At 35.2% G+C, this 16,252-nt stretch overlaps 1 protein-coding gene across 2 annotated transcripts in view; it reads right to left on the bottom strand.

Moving 5' to 3' along the window:
- Positions 1-16,252, bottom strand: part of STS (steroid sulfatase) — a 104,677-nt gene that overhangs the window by 36,707 nt on the left and 51,718 nt on the right. For both annotated transcript variants that reach the window (XM_066313840.1, XM_066313841.1), the window contains one exon: positions 1,009-1,146. In XM_066313840.1, the coding sequence (XP_066169937.1) occupies positions 1,009-1,146 (138 nt within the window). The remainder of the gene's footprint in view (positions 1-1,008; positions 1,147-16,252) is intronic.

The raw sequence follows: 16,252 nt of genomic DNA, 5'->3' as shown, positions 1-16,252 counted from the left end.
TAGGCCAGCAATGTGCCCTTCTGGTAAGGAAGGACATCACTCTGAGCTGCAGGAGGAAGAACACTTCTGGCAAGTCCTGTCCTCTCCTCAGCACCAGTGAGACATACCTGGAGCACCGGGTCCAAGTACAGAATTCCCCAGGATGAGGTACATGGGCATACTAGAATGAGTTCAAAGGAAAGTGATAAATGATTAAGCAGCTAGAGCATTCAATATACGAGAAGAGGCTGAGGGAGATGTTTATCCTGGAGAAAAAAATGCTTAGCAGGATCTCATGCATCTGTGGGGATTACATAGATTTACCTGAGGAAAGAGGACATAGCCAGACTCTTTTCAGTGGGGGGCCACTGACAGGCAAGAGGCAATGGGCAAAAAACTAAATCATAGAAAACTCCATTTAAACATATGAAAAAGTGGTGAGCATGATAAAACACTAGAGAAAGTTGCCCAAGGAGGCTATGGAGTTTCCATCACTGGAGACTTTCATAACTTGGCTGGATACAATCCTGAGCAACAAGCTACAGCTGACCCTGCTCTGCAGGTGATGGAACTGCAGACCTTGGGAGATGCCTTCCAGGCTTAACTACTATGAGACTTTGCAGTTCTATGATACCATATATAATAAAAACCAAAACAAAAACAATAAAACACCACCACCACTAACAAAAAACAACTAAAGAAAATTTACTTTGTTATCTCTACAATTAAAGGTTTCAAGTTGGGTGAATGGTTTTCCAAAAATTGGTGGCTTTATTTGATCTTGACCCCTGAAATATGAGTGGAAAACAAATTACACAGCCTGTACCTAGTGAAAGAATGAAAAGAAATTAATCTCTCATAAAGAGACAAGAAGACTGATTGAATTTAATTAAAAATAATAAAACCAAATATTCTTACTTTATTTTAATTAGATTTTGACCTTGGCCACATAGTCCATTACTGTTTTGGTGCAAACCCAAGAAGATGCTTTCTTCTTGAATTTTTCAAGAACAATCAGAGAATATTCACCTTTATATATGCCATTGTATCCTCCATGGACTTCTCCAGTGCTGGAGATTTCTTCAACATGAGCCCCTTGGTCAGATGTAAAGTATACAAGAGTTTTATCACTCAGATTATGCTTCTCCAGCACATCCAGAATTTGCCCTAGGTAAAAAAAAAAAAAAAAAAAAAAAAAAAAAAAAAAAAAAAAAAAGTACAACTTTAAGAATCATAGAATCACTAGGTTAGAAAAGATCTTTGAGATCATCAAGTCCAACCTATGACCTAACCTAACATTTCCTCATCAACTAAACCATGGCACAGAGTGCAACGTCCAGTCTTTTTTTAAACACATCCAGGGGTGGTAACTCCACCATCTCTCTGGCCAGACAATTTCAGTTCCCAATCACTCTATCAGTGAAGAATTTTTTTTCTGAAGCCTAACCTAAACTTGCCTTGGCACAGCTAAAGACTATGTCCTCTGTCAGCTGTTGCCTGGAAAAAGAGACCCACCTCCACCTGGCTACAGCCACCTTTCAGGGAGTTGTAGAGAGTGATGAGGTCACCTCTGAGTCTCCTTTTCTCCAGGCTAAACAATCCCAGCTCCCTCAGTTGTTCCTCATAGGGTTTGTGTTCCCAGCCCCTCACCAGCCTCGTTGCCTCCTCTGGACACTGGGGACTTTAAATGACTTTTTCATTAGCCTTGGCACACATAAATATTTTTTGTCCTTATGCCTTTTTGAGATTACTTTTCACATAAACTCTCTTATACACAGCAATTGGCACATGCAGCACACAGTAGGGCACAACGACCAAGGGCTTGAAGCAATTCGGACTGTGACTCAGCTGCTGCAGGGTTTCTTGAAGTACAATATGAGAGGATTTGTGCAGAGAAAAAGGCTAATCCACAGAGAGCAAGTGACTTTTGGAAGCAGTGGCTCTCAATCAAGAAAACCCCTTAGCAAGAAGATTCAAGCCACTGAGGATATTCAATAACGCTGAGGAATGAGCCTCAGCATGAAGAGTAGATCTCATAGTTTGGGGGTAAAACCTTGCTGCCTAGCAACATATAGAGGCAGCATAGCAAATATCTCAGTGTGTTAGAACAAGACAAAACCAAAAAAGTAAGAGAATGTATGTAGCATACTTGAAGTATGTGTGGTTTCATTATCAAACCTAATAACTAGTCCTTAATATCTCAACATATAGAAAAAACATCAACTAAACTCAAAATGTGCAAGATAATAAACACACCCAGGTGCACACACTAAAAAGAAGTATCCACAGGGATATGTTTTGTACATCTTAGGCACCATGGACTAATGTTTCATTTTTACAAAGGGTTCCTCACACTAGTTTGGCACTGTGGAGGGCCTTGAAGTTATATAAATTACACTGAAACCTATTTAGACTGAATTCTTTAAAGTATGTTTCTGTACGAATGAGAGTGAAGTGTCTTTGTAACTTGCTCCAGTGAATTTTATACCGATTAGGAATCTAAAATTATTGGTCCTGGAAAATGACCAAAGCTTAAGAATATAATTCTTTACATCAGCCTCACAATGAACCTGTCCTTTAAGGATCTCAGAACATACAAAGATAATTCTGTCTTCACACCCATTTCATCTTTATTCTTTTACTTAAGCATCCAAGAATGGTCCAATTTGAATGTTAATTTTGATTTGCTAACCTGTCCACCATCTGATTCCAAATTATTTTGTCAAAAAGGATAAGAACTTTGAAATACAGAACCTTCTACATGGTTTTCAGATCACTGTTTCTGTTGCTATGCTCTTTTTCTAGATAAGGAGTAATTATGGTTTTTTATTGCTCCTATTTCTATTTGCCTCTTAATGTTACATCATTCTAAAATTGTCTTTTTAAAAAGGTTGGCTGTCTTAATTTTTCAAATGATTGGGTCATGATTAAAGGAACATCAGCTGCTAAATTTAAGTAGATACCTGTTGGTCTTGTTTGTAAAGTAGGAGCAAAGATGAAATGTAAGAGTAGGAGAATTTGTTTATGTAAATTTTGAAGCCTCGTGGGAGTTGAAATTTCCCAACAGAGCTGAGAAAATCTGTTACAAAGGCTGACATTTTAAAGTTGGTGAGTTGAGGGAAAATCATGCAGATCCATCTGACAAGCCATGCGCTTGCTGCATAAGGTGGACTTAGTGCCAGAAAAGAAAGAAGCAATTTCTCATTGGCTTCTGAAATTGTTTGGAGAATGTACTTGCTAAGTGATTTCAATATCTCTTGGAAATGTGTCAATGATGATAAAAAAGTAGAGTAGAAAGATAAATTAGGAAATTATGTGTAGGTATTCAGCCACATGACCTCCAGAGTTTCCTCCCAACCTACACCAAGCTATGATTTTAGGATACAGTGACAATAGTGATAAATAGTATTGTGCAAACAAATATATGTGCAGTGATGTGCACAACAGTATTTTTTTACATACATCATGTTCCATGATGAAATTGAACTTTCAAATTAATCTTGTATATAAAACAAAATGAAAGTAAAATGAGAATGGCACTCAGTATATAACATTGAATGATCTCTGGTGATCAAAGGCATTGGCAATCATTCAATAAAGGCCACTTTGATTTCCCAATTAATTTGGGAAGCTATGAGAAGCAATGAAAATTTTCTCATTGTCACAGATAATCAAACTTAAACTTAAAACTTAAAAAACAAAATTTAATGTAAGAGATTATGACTTTCTTAACAAGGTTGAGTAACTTGACTCGCTCAGAAAAAAATTATCAAATTATGAGACTCAAATGCTTCCCATTTTAGAAAAAAACCCAGCCACATAAAATGCATAGAAATTCTCATCCAAAACTTGTTGAACTCAATCGTAAAATTTCCATTTCCTTTGAAAGGGTTTTTAAAAGCAGAATTTTAAAATGCCTACATTAGGTTTAATTAATAAATGCTAAAATGACAATTTATCATAGTCGCAACATTTTTCAGTACAGATGGACTAGTAGTGGAATTAAAAAAACAGTATTGTGAGATTATGGCACTCACAAAACACTCAAAAGCAAACCTTCCATTTCTATTTTGATACTGAACACTAGCACATACTAGAATGAAAACTGTAAATAAACAGCACAGTGTATGGTACCAGGATATAAGCCATATTTAGGTGCATTTGAATGGCGGGACTCCTGTTAAAACAATAAATACATTCACTTATCGGTATTTCTAAATGGTAACCAGTGCAGAAAAATGCAAAGAATGCATTGTGGATGTCTGTGGATAGTTATCTTTTATATCCAATAGTATAAGAATTTTGGAAGCAAATACTATCATGAAGACAAACATTTCTTTTACTTTTTTTTTGTTTTGTTTTGTTTTGGTTTTTTGTTTTGTTTGTTTGTTTTTTTGTTTGTTTGGTTTGGTTTTTATTTTTTGTAATTTTAACTGCCTCACTCTCACTACTTCTATATATTTCAGAGACTATAGAATTAAGTTAAAATTTATATATAAATATTCCCAGGCAATGGTAGTTATTTTAGCTGCCTTGGAAGAGGTGAATCACAGCTGCAAAAAGACCTTTCTTACCTGTTGACTAAAACAGAGAAGATAGGCAAATAACTGAGAACTAAATGCGTTTGTATTAGACATTAAGGACAGTAAGATGAATTGTACCCAAAGTGCTAGACATGCAACTCCAGGAGCAACACAGTTTCATGAGTGTGGTGAACAGATAAATGATGTCTGCATAAGAGATGATGGTAAAATTTTATTGCTTCACCCATAAAATATGATTGGAAATACATTGTACATCATGTACTTTTGAGTTAGAAGAATAGGGCTTCAGCTGGCTCCGTGTCCACTGTGAGTCTTATTGCAGGCTTCAGAAAGCAATTCAAATTTCAATAGAATTTTTGGCTATCAAGGGTTTATACAGAATATGAAACTGTAGGATGAATAGGTCAAAACATTGGGAAAAATATGGCTTTGTTCAAGCAACTACAGCTTACTATCCCGAGTAGGAAATTGTCAATAAAAATGGAAAGAGTTTAAATTAAAATACCTTGCTTGAAAGCCATGTTCTGAAAACTTAAGTGCTATGCTGATCTACATGGATAGTACCAGTTAAATTTTTTCTGATTTGAACAGAACATATTTGGAAAGACAACATTTCTGAATATCAAAATCAATCTAGCTGACAGAGTTCCACAATTTCTGCAGCTATTTAGCAACCAAGCTACTCCTACCACTGCAATTATAGGAAAGTGTTCTGCAATGTAGGTGACTAACATTGTATCACACAAAGGCATTAGATCATTGGACATTTTCTTTCATTTACATATTTTTAAGATAGAAAACAGATTGAAGACTGTGTTAAGATGTTACTTGTTTTAATTAGTGCATCAGTGTTTCAAAATTTAAATGAAACTTCTTTTGAAATACACTGAGGAGTCCTCTCTATATTCTTCTCTCCATTCTTGCTTCAAGCTGTGTAAAATTATAAAGAATTGTTTCATTCTGAATGTGAAAATGCCAATTTCAGTGGAGTGATAACCACGTGAAAGTGAGAAGAGCAATTGATTCTGTTCTTTGGAAGGAAACACAGCACCATGCTGCTATTCAACTTCTCCAGCACAGCCTGAATGGTAGCTCAACCAGCCTTGCTAATGATGATTGTAATTACTGAGTTTTGACTCATATAAAGCTCCTACTGTATGCATTTACATGAAGAGAGAGGGCTTATAAAAAATGACTATTCAATTGTAAACAAGGTACAAACACTGAAAAACAATAGTGTGTTTACAAATGTGTTAGTGATTTGGAAAAGTGTTCAAAGGTTTAGACAAGAAAGTATATGAAAAAATACATTTTGTTAAAAAATTAATTTAATTGTCATTTCAAGTCAATAGGAAAGAAATATTATTTGTATTATTTCAAAATAGTTCAAAGTATTGCTGGAATTGTGCATAAAAAGCTAGAGGAAACAGAACACCTCTGTGTAATCTAGGCTTTAGAAAAAATAGTCTCTCTACTCATGAGGAAAGTCTTAAAGCAGATTGCCAGATTCAAAGACAAAACATGTTTCAGAATAACGGTTAAGGATCTTTTTTGGGAAAAGACAGTTGACATTAAAGGAAATTCCTGTTAATGTAACACTCTTTTCCAGCTCCAGTAAACTTTCACACGTCTCTCTTGTATCCAGAAACTTATAGCAAGCTTGAGATGATTATTGAACAAAGATTCCAATAGATCAGCCTGGGAAAATAAGCCATCACATCACTGCCTAGAAGAGGTAGTTTGATTATTGTTGGGGTTTTATTGTTTTTATTTGCTGTTCAGAATTTGCTACTGCTGCTCATGTTTGGTTTTGAATAGCATCATTAACTAGAATCACAAATTGTAGTCAGCTCCAGGCATTTGCCTCTGTGAGTGGCAAGTCTTTGAACAGATGCATAAAATCCTACAAATTAATGCTACATGCATAAGTATTTGGAAACTCACATTTCTACCAGAAAATATATTGATACCTTTCAACTATATACCCATAGGTTTACTACATAGTAAACCTCCTGGGGGCCCCTTTCTGCTACAGCAGTTTAAGGTTTTTCCACAGTTAATCATCTCTTCAGGGCTCAAAGGCTAAGATTTTCACCTTATGAAAACTTAATGTTGCAGCTTCTGCATACCATCATTTACAGGCTAACAATCATTTTAATCTCTATGTTGATTTCTGTGACGAAGAAAAGATACTTCACTCTAATGCACTGATCTGATTACAAAAGCCACTGACTAAAACCTTTGTATTAAAACAAGCTTATAACTAAGATCAAGACATCTCTATCTTAATTTTAGCTTTTGGATATTTCAGGTTATAAATATGCAAATGTTCCTGTGGTATGCTCAGAGCCATCCAGTTTCCCTTTGATAAATATGTAAATCAGTTTGTCTCTGCAGTGTGGAAGTAATTATCACTTTCAGACCTAGTCATTGAATGCAACACTTGAGGTAAAGATGGAAAATAATAAAACCATTGACAGCAACACAAGAAGTGGCTGCACATATGGTGAACAGTACATACACTCTGCACGTAACTTGTTTAACATTCAGAGATACAACACAACCACTGTAGAGTGGAAATGCTGGGACAAAGCATTAGGATATGCTATGGCACATTATCTAGCCAGTCAACAGAATACATCCACCTAAGAAGACAAGTGATTCTCATAAGGAGGGCATTAGCATATGAACCTCAAAAGTGAGAGTGACTACTAGGTAGTACAACTCCTCGACTAGAACAGAAAATAGATGCATAACTAATTACAAAAGGTATAAGGTTCTTCCTGCAGAAAGAAAGTAGAGTGTACATTTGGTACAAAGCCTTGAATCAGTACTACTGCACTACTATTTCTAAAATTACACCATGGAAACAATCCATATAATGAAGTCTTCTCCAAAAGTACAAAGCTGGAATCTCAAATGTGCTAAGCTCCTGCTATGATAGATTAATGGGGTCTTCAACGTCAATAGGAAATTCTGCCAAAAAAGTAGCATCTAAAAAGTAGTTCATCTCTATTAGTGTTTTAATTTGTATCAGGAATGCATATTTACAGTAAATCCAATCACAGACAGTTAACATATTTATGCTTCCATAGCAAAGCCCTCTTGAATTTTGTAACCTGAATTTCTTTCGAAGTTTAAATTCAAGGATGAATTCTGGGAATGCAACTAAGGCACTCACACTACTGATGGGCATTCAGTCAGGAACCACAGCAGAGCTGGTCTGAAGTGGGTTTCTCTCGTCTCTTCTGGTGTGCTGACAACCTTTTTCCAGCTCAGAAGACAGTTCAGAACTGCCACTGTTGGCACTTTAAACAAGATAAGATTGATGTATCCTCCACTGAAATTCTAGTGCAGACACAATCCAGCTCCAGCTGTGCACACTGTAGATACCTTGGGGGAGGGATTTACATACAGTGCACGCAAAGCAAAAAGTACAGATTTTCATCTGCAGCTCACCTATCGGAAGAATTTGGCCCTAAAAATTCTGAATTCTCAATGTGAAGCAAGTTAAGGCAATTTCCTCAAATACCTACCACTAGAAATCAGATAAAAAGTTCTTCGGTCCAAACACTTTTCTGCTAGATTCCCCTAAACTCAGAGTGGGACAAGTAAATCTGCAGAAGTGCTCAGAAAAGAGCAGACATTTAAACAGAAAACAAAGCAACTTTGGTGTGGAGTCAGCTAAGCTATCAGTGTGAACTTACTTTTCATTTGGATTTGGATTGCCATATAGCTGTAAACTTGCAATTCACTTGTGACTGTTTATACAGTTTTATAAGTATAATGTGTCTTTCAGACCCTCAGGACAAATTTTCAGCATAGTGAACAGCAGATTAGGTACACACACAGCTTAGCAGTTTATAATAAATCAACCAAATTTTGACTTATGCATAAGGTTTTTCCTAAAGATGAGCACCACATCTCTTATTTTTCTTATTCAAAAACATTCAAATATTTTTTAAATATGAAAGTTGGAATGATATTTTAGGTACATATAAATACATGTGCATAACAAAGCACAGAGTTAAGATGTCTCAAAACCTGCAAGTATAGCAGCAATAGAGACAATACAGGATGGAAAAGTTTCCCATCCTGCTGCACTCATGATGGAGTATTACAGGCTAAAAAGTATAACTAATCAGTGGCTATTTCCTTATTAGTATTCAAATTAGCTAATAAATGCATTGCTTGAAATTTACTTTTAGACCTTACATCTGTTAAATGTAAGTCTCTTTATTTCTAATGTAAATCTTGATTTTTAGCCTGCTTAAAATGCTGAAATATGGGAAATGGTCATGCAATTTTAGGAGGGTCCATTGCATTTGCATTTTGCATGACAGCTGTGATAATTTTTTGGGTAATTTTTAATCTTCTTTCTGCACATATCTAAGATGCCATTTCACACACACAACTAAGATGAATAATGAAAAAGACATTGTCTTATTTCCCACTTTGAGGTCTCCCATGCGTTCTTCCAAATTATGAAAGGGATTTCTTTAGGTGTTACTCGGCAAAGTGCAGTGACAACTGAGGGATATTATTCAATTTTGAATTAGAGTGTCAGGTGAATTTAAGGCTTCAGGTATTTTATCATCCCAATATATGCCGATTGTGATTGATTTCATAAATGGGGAGTGACAAAGGAAAATCTTTTCTACGTCTTCAAAGCTTTAAACATTTAAACAAAGCTTATAACATTAATTTCAGACTAAGTTTTAAACTGAATATGTATATAGTCCTGGAGCCAAATGTATAATGACAATATTTTACCAGATTAATGTATGAAGAATTATGAAGAATTTAAAGCAGGGAAAAAAATTAACCCCCCATTTTGATCCTCCATACTTTTCTAAAAACTTTAAAGCATTTCCCAGTTGTTTATTTCAGTTTTATAACTTTTATTAAGTAAAATTCAAGCTGTGAAAAATTGGCCGACATTAGAGCGTAAGTATTTATTATTTTTAAGCAGCCAAATAATTTTGTCTTTGCTGAATTTGAAAGCAGGTTTTAAACACTTCCTATAAATTACATGCCATATAGTTAAGAGGATTTTATCAAGATTGAATTTTATTTACCATGAAATCTCAATAAATTTAATTTCCTGGTTTTCTAATTGTGCAAATCTAATCTAACTTAAAGTAGGTGTGCATTAACTCACCCCAGTACACCTTTTTTCTCCTTGACATGAGGATCATCATGCACACTTAATTCACCTACTTCTCTAACTTTTGTGTCCAAGTACTACTAGACACTCAAAGTCTACTATGAAATCACCATCTCCAAAACATCTTACCTGACAATGAATTTTTGTATAGACACTGTTACTACTAATAAGAAAACAAACCTGACTATGAAAATTTTCTCAAGGTAGAATGATGTAGACTCCACTCTATCTTCTGTACATGACATTCAGAATTTAGGAAAAAATAATACAAACAAATACATTGAGAGCTATGATCTGCTGCTTTTTTCCCTTGGTATGTGTATGTGTGTTACACACGACAAATATATGCTCACTTAAATTCCAGAGGATCCTTTCTGAAGAGAAGGCAAATAATTTTTCAGGTCATCTTCATTGATGATAGATTATTAGCTCACAAAGATTTTTCACTATCTCATGAAATGACACTTTGATTTCCTAATTCATCTAAGTGCTTTTGAAAAAATATTCACAGCCTATTCAAAAGAGGGGTTTTTTGAAGTTTCAGAATAGTATTCAGTAGCACAGCAGATGCCTATGAGGAAGAAAAAGAAAACCTGCCTTTTTCTGGTCTGAGGCCTAGGAAGACAAATATGCCATTGTTGTTTTAATTTGCTTTGGAAATACTTCAGGACTCTACTTAGGCCAAGATGTGTTTGATGCCCCTAAGACATGGTGGAGTCATGAGAGCAGAGAGAGCCCTCGGATCATTAGGCTAATTTTTTTTGCCTTTTCTCTAATTTTCACTCATATAATAATAAAACAATAAAATGAGTTTGTTACATCTGAAATGACTAATTAATCTGAGTTTAAAAGGGTTTAACACTATGAATTCTATATGTCATCTTTTTTGTAATGAGAAGTTACAAAAATAGCCCAATATATCTTCCTGTATGAAGGCAAGGCAGAATTCTGAAAGGGCTCTGCCTTACATATAAGGATCACAGTGAGACATGTTTTTTAGGATAAATCTGAAGACTAAATGTGAGATGAGAAAGGATCATTCACAAAAACACCAGAAATCAGCTGAAATATTTACATAGATAACACAGAACAAATTAGTTTAACTGTAATTAGACACTATTTGGGGAAGAGAGGAATTATTGCCAAGGTAAACTCTCCAAAGAACAGATGGCAAATAACCACTTGAAGGTCCCAAGCAGCACATTTCCTACTTATGGGAATAGCATTATTCCTATCAATACTCAGGCAGGTAGAGTTAGTTCCTCCCTATTAATGTATGTTTTCATGAACTAATAATTTCTGAACTTATAAAATCAAATTTAGGAATTTGTGTATAAAAATATGTCTTTGAACAGGAAATGTTTGGAATCTTCACATTCCACATTAATAGCTCTGTAATACACTGGTGTTTCAGTACCACACGCAGAGAGGTACAATCCAGGAAATAGATTTCTGCTCTAGAAGGCACTGGAAAATTACAGCTGGCTATATAGAAGAAATTACTTTGGTTATCAAGATTCAACAAATAAATATGGTAGCCTATTTAGGATAGAGTAGTTGCATACATTTCCTGATAATATATTTAACATACCAGATCATCCTATTTAAAACAATTATTTTCTACTACTTTACCATGAATTCCTAAAGTTAATATATAACAAGGGAAGTAATTAAATGTCTCATCAAAAATCAGTTTACATTCTGAGAGGTAAATGTGAAATTATTGTTTAGTATTTTTTGCCAAGAAAGTCCTTGAAGCTCTCTTAACTAGGCCATCTATTTTTTTATGAGCAGCACCTGGGGGTTATTGCACAAGAAGATTGGCAAACTGCAGCAGAATCACACAAAAGTTGAACTGAAAAATTTAGGATATAGAGCTTGACTACCTCAGCTCTAAACAGGCAAGAATATTTAGGATATGTCCTGTAGAAAGGTTTTAGTTTGTTTTTTTGTTTTTTTTTTTTTTTTTTTTTTTTTTTTTTTTTTTTTAAGGACAACTGCCTATTTTGTGCCTTATTTAAAAAATGTTGGTAAAAAAGCAGTCAGAGCAGCACTTTGCTCATTATACCCTTCTAAGATGTCCAAACCTTGTTCTGTAGGATATGCTGCTTACATTATGTCTTACTCTGTCCTGATGTTGGTTTGGAAGGGGCCTTCAAAGACCATATAGTCCAACCTCCCTTGCCTTAGGAAGGGACATCTGTCACTAGATCAGGTTACTCAAAATCTGGCTTTGAACACTTCTAGTGATGTAGCATTCACAACTTGTCTGGGCAATCTGTTCCAGTGTCTTACCACCCTCATTGCTTATATTTTTTCCCAATGTCCAATCTAAATCTACCTTTTTGCTGTTTAAAACTTTTGTTCCTTGTCCTATCACTACAAGTATTGGTATCAAGTCTTTCTCCAGTATTTCTCATAATTTATATTCCTTTATATATTCTCCCTAGAGTCTTCTCTTCTCCAAGCACTTTCTCAGCCCAGTTCTCTCAGTCTGTCTTCATAGGAAAGGTGCTCCAGCCCTCTGCTCATCTTCACCAACCTCCTCTAGGCCAGCCCTGAGAGGCCCATATCTTTCCTGTGCTGAGGACCCCAGAGCTGGATGCAGCACTCCAGGTGGGATCTACCAAGTGCAGAGTAGTGGGGCAGATTCACCACCCTCACCCTGCTGGCCATGCTGCTTTAGATACAGTATAGGACATGGTTGGCTTTCTGGGCTGCAAATTCACACTGTTGGCTCATGTCCAATCTGCAAATGGAAAGGATAAATAATATGTGTTTCAATTATAAATAAATAATTATTCATTTATTGCTTCCTTAATGCATGCTTTGTGATTTGTGATGCCAAAATCAATTGAACTCTGGATTAGAAGCACTTTGCCACCTTTTAGACAGCAATATACTATACACTGAAATATACACCAGCTATACTTTTCACATTAGCACAACTAGTATCTTCCTTGACTTTACTAGAAATACTGAGGCATCTTGAACTAATAATTTCTTTCAAACATCTGGCATTTAGTTATCATGGGTTTCACAAAGTTTATGCTGCCTTCCTGGGCTAGGCCATTCTTTTCTTTAAGATTAAAATACAGTTACATTTGTATTATTTCTTGTTTCCTGCTTTGTTTTTAAATGCTATTTTAAATAAGAAATGAAAGTAAGCTTGATTTCTAACCCACAACTATCTCAACCACTGAGATACAAGAGCCTAAAGAGCCAAAATCCTTTACCTTCACAACAGTGAAAGGGCAACAGTACTATAAAACTTTGTAAACTGAAGCACCTAAGTTAATCAACTACTTAATTATAGGGAAAGCAAGCTTTGCATTATATATGAGTCCATCCAGTATTTTGCTAAAAGGCACTTGCTGAAAAAGGAAGATTCTTGTCTTCTTCTCTTTCTCCTTCTTCCTGCTTTCTCTGGAAACTGGTTAGAAAAAAAGGAGGTAAGGGAGAGAAGGATGCCCTGCCTCCCCTTTTGTGGAATCATAAGGCTACAAGATCCACTAAAGCTGTGGAATATAACTTCATGCTGGTCTAAGGCAAAAATTTGATTATCATGGAGTCTTTTTTGCTCATCCCAAGCAAGCAACTCAGCCCTTAGGGGTCAGGTGTTCCTTTGGATATTGAGCTTACTATAGTAATACACAATCAGTTCAGTGCTCTCAGGGTTACTGAAAGGTGCTCTTCATAAGGAAATGTTATAAAGAAAGTTTCATGGGTAGGAAGAGAGAAGTGTGTATACAAAGTCAAAAGAAAGCAAAAACAAAAAGAAAGCATTTGAACTAGTAAAAAATAACCCAAGTATACTGTGAAATACACAATGCCTGCCCCACAAATGTATATATAGTAAAAAAGAATAATAGAAAGAGAAATAAAGATTCCATTTCAGTTTTTCTTAAACAGCATCCTAAATTGAAAAATAAATGCCTTTTTTTACAATCAAGTGGTGAGGAAAAAAGCTGCAGAGCCAAATTACCACTTTACCAACCTGCCTTTCACTAGTTACTGCATCATTACTCTACTGCTTCCCCTAGCCCTAAAAAATTCATTATTTATCTCATTATTTTATTTCTTTATTATACAGAAAGCAATAAAGAACTTTCTTTAATGTAATATAAATAACTGCTTTTTAGAAAAATAATGATCTTTAATAGTATTACAACCCTGCCTATTATACTGTGTGGTTGTTTTAGCAGCCAAACGTACCATTGAAAAGCAACCAGCCAGAGTCAATAAAAAGGCGGTTCTACAAACCTCATCGATAAGAGCTTACCACCACCTGTAATTTGAGCCTTGTAATTCAGCAGTATAAAATTCTGCATGGAAATTCACCAATAGGAATCAGTCTCTTGATGAACAATATAGAATTGATATTGTCATAAGTTTTATTGTATGATTACTGCTTTCAGTCAGAATTAGCTCACCTGTTTTTCAAGTCTCAAAACTATTAATATACATTTCTAAAGAAGCATGAAAAAGTTTCATGTCACTCTCCAAAAATCATAATGGATTATTTTAAAACAATCTCCAGTATTCTCAGTATCATCACTGAAACTGAAATGCACATGATCAGTTTAAGGTTTTTTTCTACAGCTAATTGATATGCAGCCAGCTATGAAAAAATGGTAGAAGGCTGTATGGTATTCTCTGAGTCATCACAGAAACTGTTCATATTATTTTAGTTCATATATTGGAAAAGATACTTAATTATCCTTAAAAAATACCACTTAATCACCAGGACCAGAAAAAACCTGAGTTCCTGAGTCCAGGTACATATTCTAACCATTTCTAGTGTCCAACATGGATAAAGAGTATAAAAAAATTATGTATCTTTTCCCCTTCCCAAATCCCATGCCAGTTGAATTAATGTCCTAATGCTTTACTATAGATCCACATCTGGATTAGTGGATGACTAGCAACAAAGTTATATCTCAGTAGGTAAAACTGAACATCATCTCTGTGTCTCAGTTTGCCTTCTGGGAAACAGATTAATGAGATTCCCCTATTTTACAAAGGCTTTGCAAAAATGCTTATTTGCAAATCTGTTATACATTGTAGCAAAGTACTGACACAGAAAAGATGAGAGATGTCAAAGAATCTCTTCTTGAATGTCTTCAAAACAGAACTTCAATAGTATGTGTTAAATAAAACATGAGAATTCATATTTAACAATGAGGAATACACCTACTGTTGAGAAGCTGCTCATTAAGAAGGCACTCTTGTGATGAGAAGATAGGATTCCAACGGGAAAAGAAATGGCATGTAAGCATATGTTAAAAAGCTGTACCACAAGACACAAGTATCGAAAGAATGATTTTTTTCCTATCTTTGAGTACTTGACTTCATAGTCTTACAATGTTCACTTGTGCCTTCTGCACGTTTGTTCACATTTATGGGCTGTATCAGCTATGTTAAGGTACTGGGTAATACACTGAAAAACTATCTGCGGGTACAAGGAAGAGCCATGGATGAGAACGTCTAAACACTCAGATTAAAAATTCTTGACATTTTCAGTTTCTCTCTTCCTTAGTTTCATGTTTAGGCTTCTTTCATAGATATGCAACTACTACCAGCAATGTCCTTCTCCTGCTAGCACAGTCACATTCTTTATAAAGCAATGATTACAAACTCTATTAATACCTACACACAAAAATGTGTTCAGGGTCCAACTGTTGAAGAAAAAGGATGGCAAAAGTCATGTTCCTAATTCAAGGCTGAAGGTTAAATGTCGACAACTATAACACTTCCACCAAAGCAAGTAATGTCTATCATCCTGATCATCCTGATCCCTTGCTCTGGATGACAGGCTCTCTAAATTCCTGTGGAGTTTTTCTATGACAGTGAAAATGTAATTTTCTTAAAAGTTTCACAGTATCTGTGCTAAAAAGGTTGCTATGCAAAGGCACTCAATGAGCAAGACCTTTAGCAGCTTCCTTAAAATTGTTTTTTCCAGTCTGTAGTTTGGAGATTATCTACAATTTGAATAAAGTAAGCCCTATTTTGTTTCCTTATTGCAACCTTTCTCTGAGTATTCATACTCAGACCTGCATCTATATTGACCTGTATTCCTGTAGGTCAATTTTGGCTTAAATCTTTGCTGTGTTCCTAATCTCACTGATAATGGTTTTCTCTATCCACCTTAAGCAAGGAGCAAAATCCAACCATACCATTTATATGTAAAATTAAACTTCAGAGGTAAAGGCTAAACAAAAGGTTGGTTGTACATTTCATTAGAGAACTTCCTATCCTGCTTGACTGATTTATCCTCATTGCTTGGAGTCATCAGGATTCTCTTATTTCTAGTTTATCTAAAACAGGCTTTGAGCTTTCTCTTACTAATGGAAATTAGCTTGTCTAAAAGTAATGCTAATTTTTTTCACTGATTACAGCATTTTGATCTAACACAATGTTAGATGTCATGTCACTGGTTTTCTATTCGACTAAATTTTAAGAGCTTCCTAATTAACAGAAAGCCTGTACATCTTTGAACATTACATGATTATACTTTTGTAAAGAAAAATGCACAGTGCACATGTTGTACTGACAATTTGAT

This window comes from Sylvia atricapilla, chromosome 2 (genome assembly GCF_009819655.1).
Source record: "Sylvia atricapilla isolate bSylAtr1 chromosome 2, bSylAtr1.pri, whole genome shotgun sequence".
Classification (NCBI taxonomy): Eukaryota; Metazoa; Chordata; class Aves; order Passeriformes; family Sylviidae; genus Sylvia; species Sylvia atricapilla.
The sequence above is the reverse complement of the archived record's forward strand: the minus strand, read 5'-3'. Positions and strand labels throughout refer to the sequence as shown.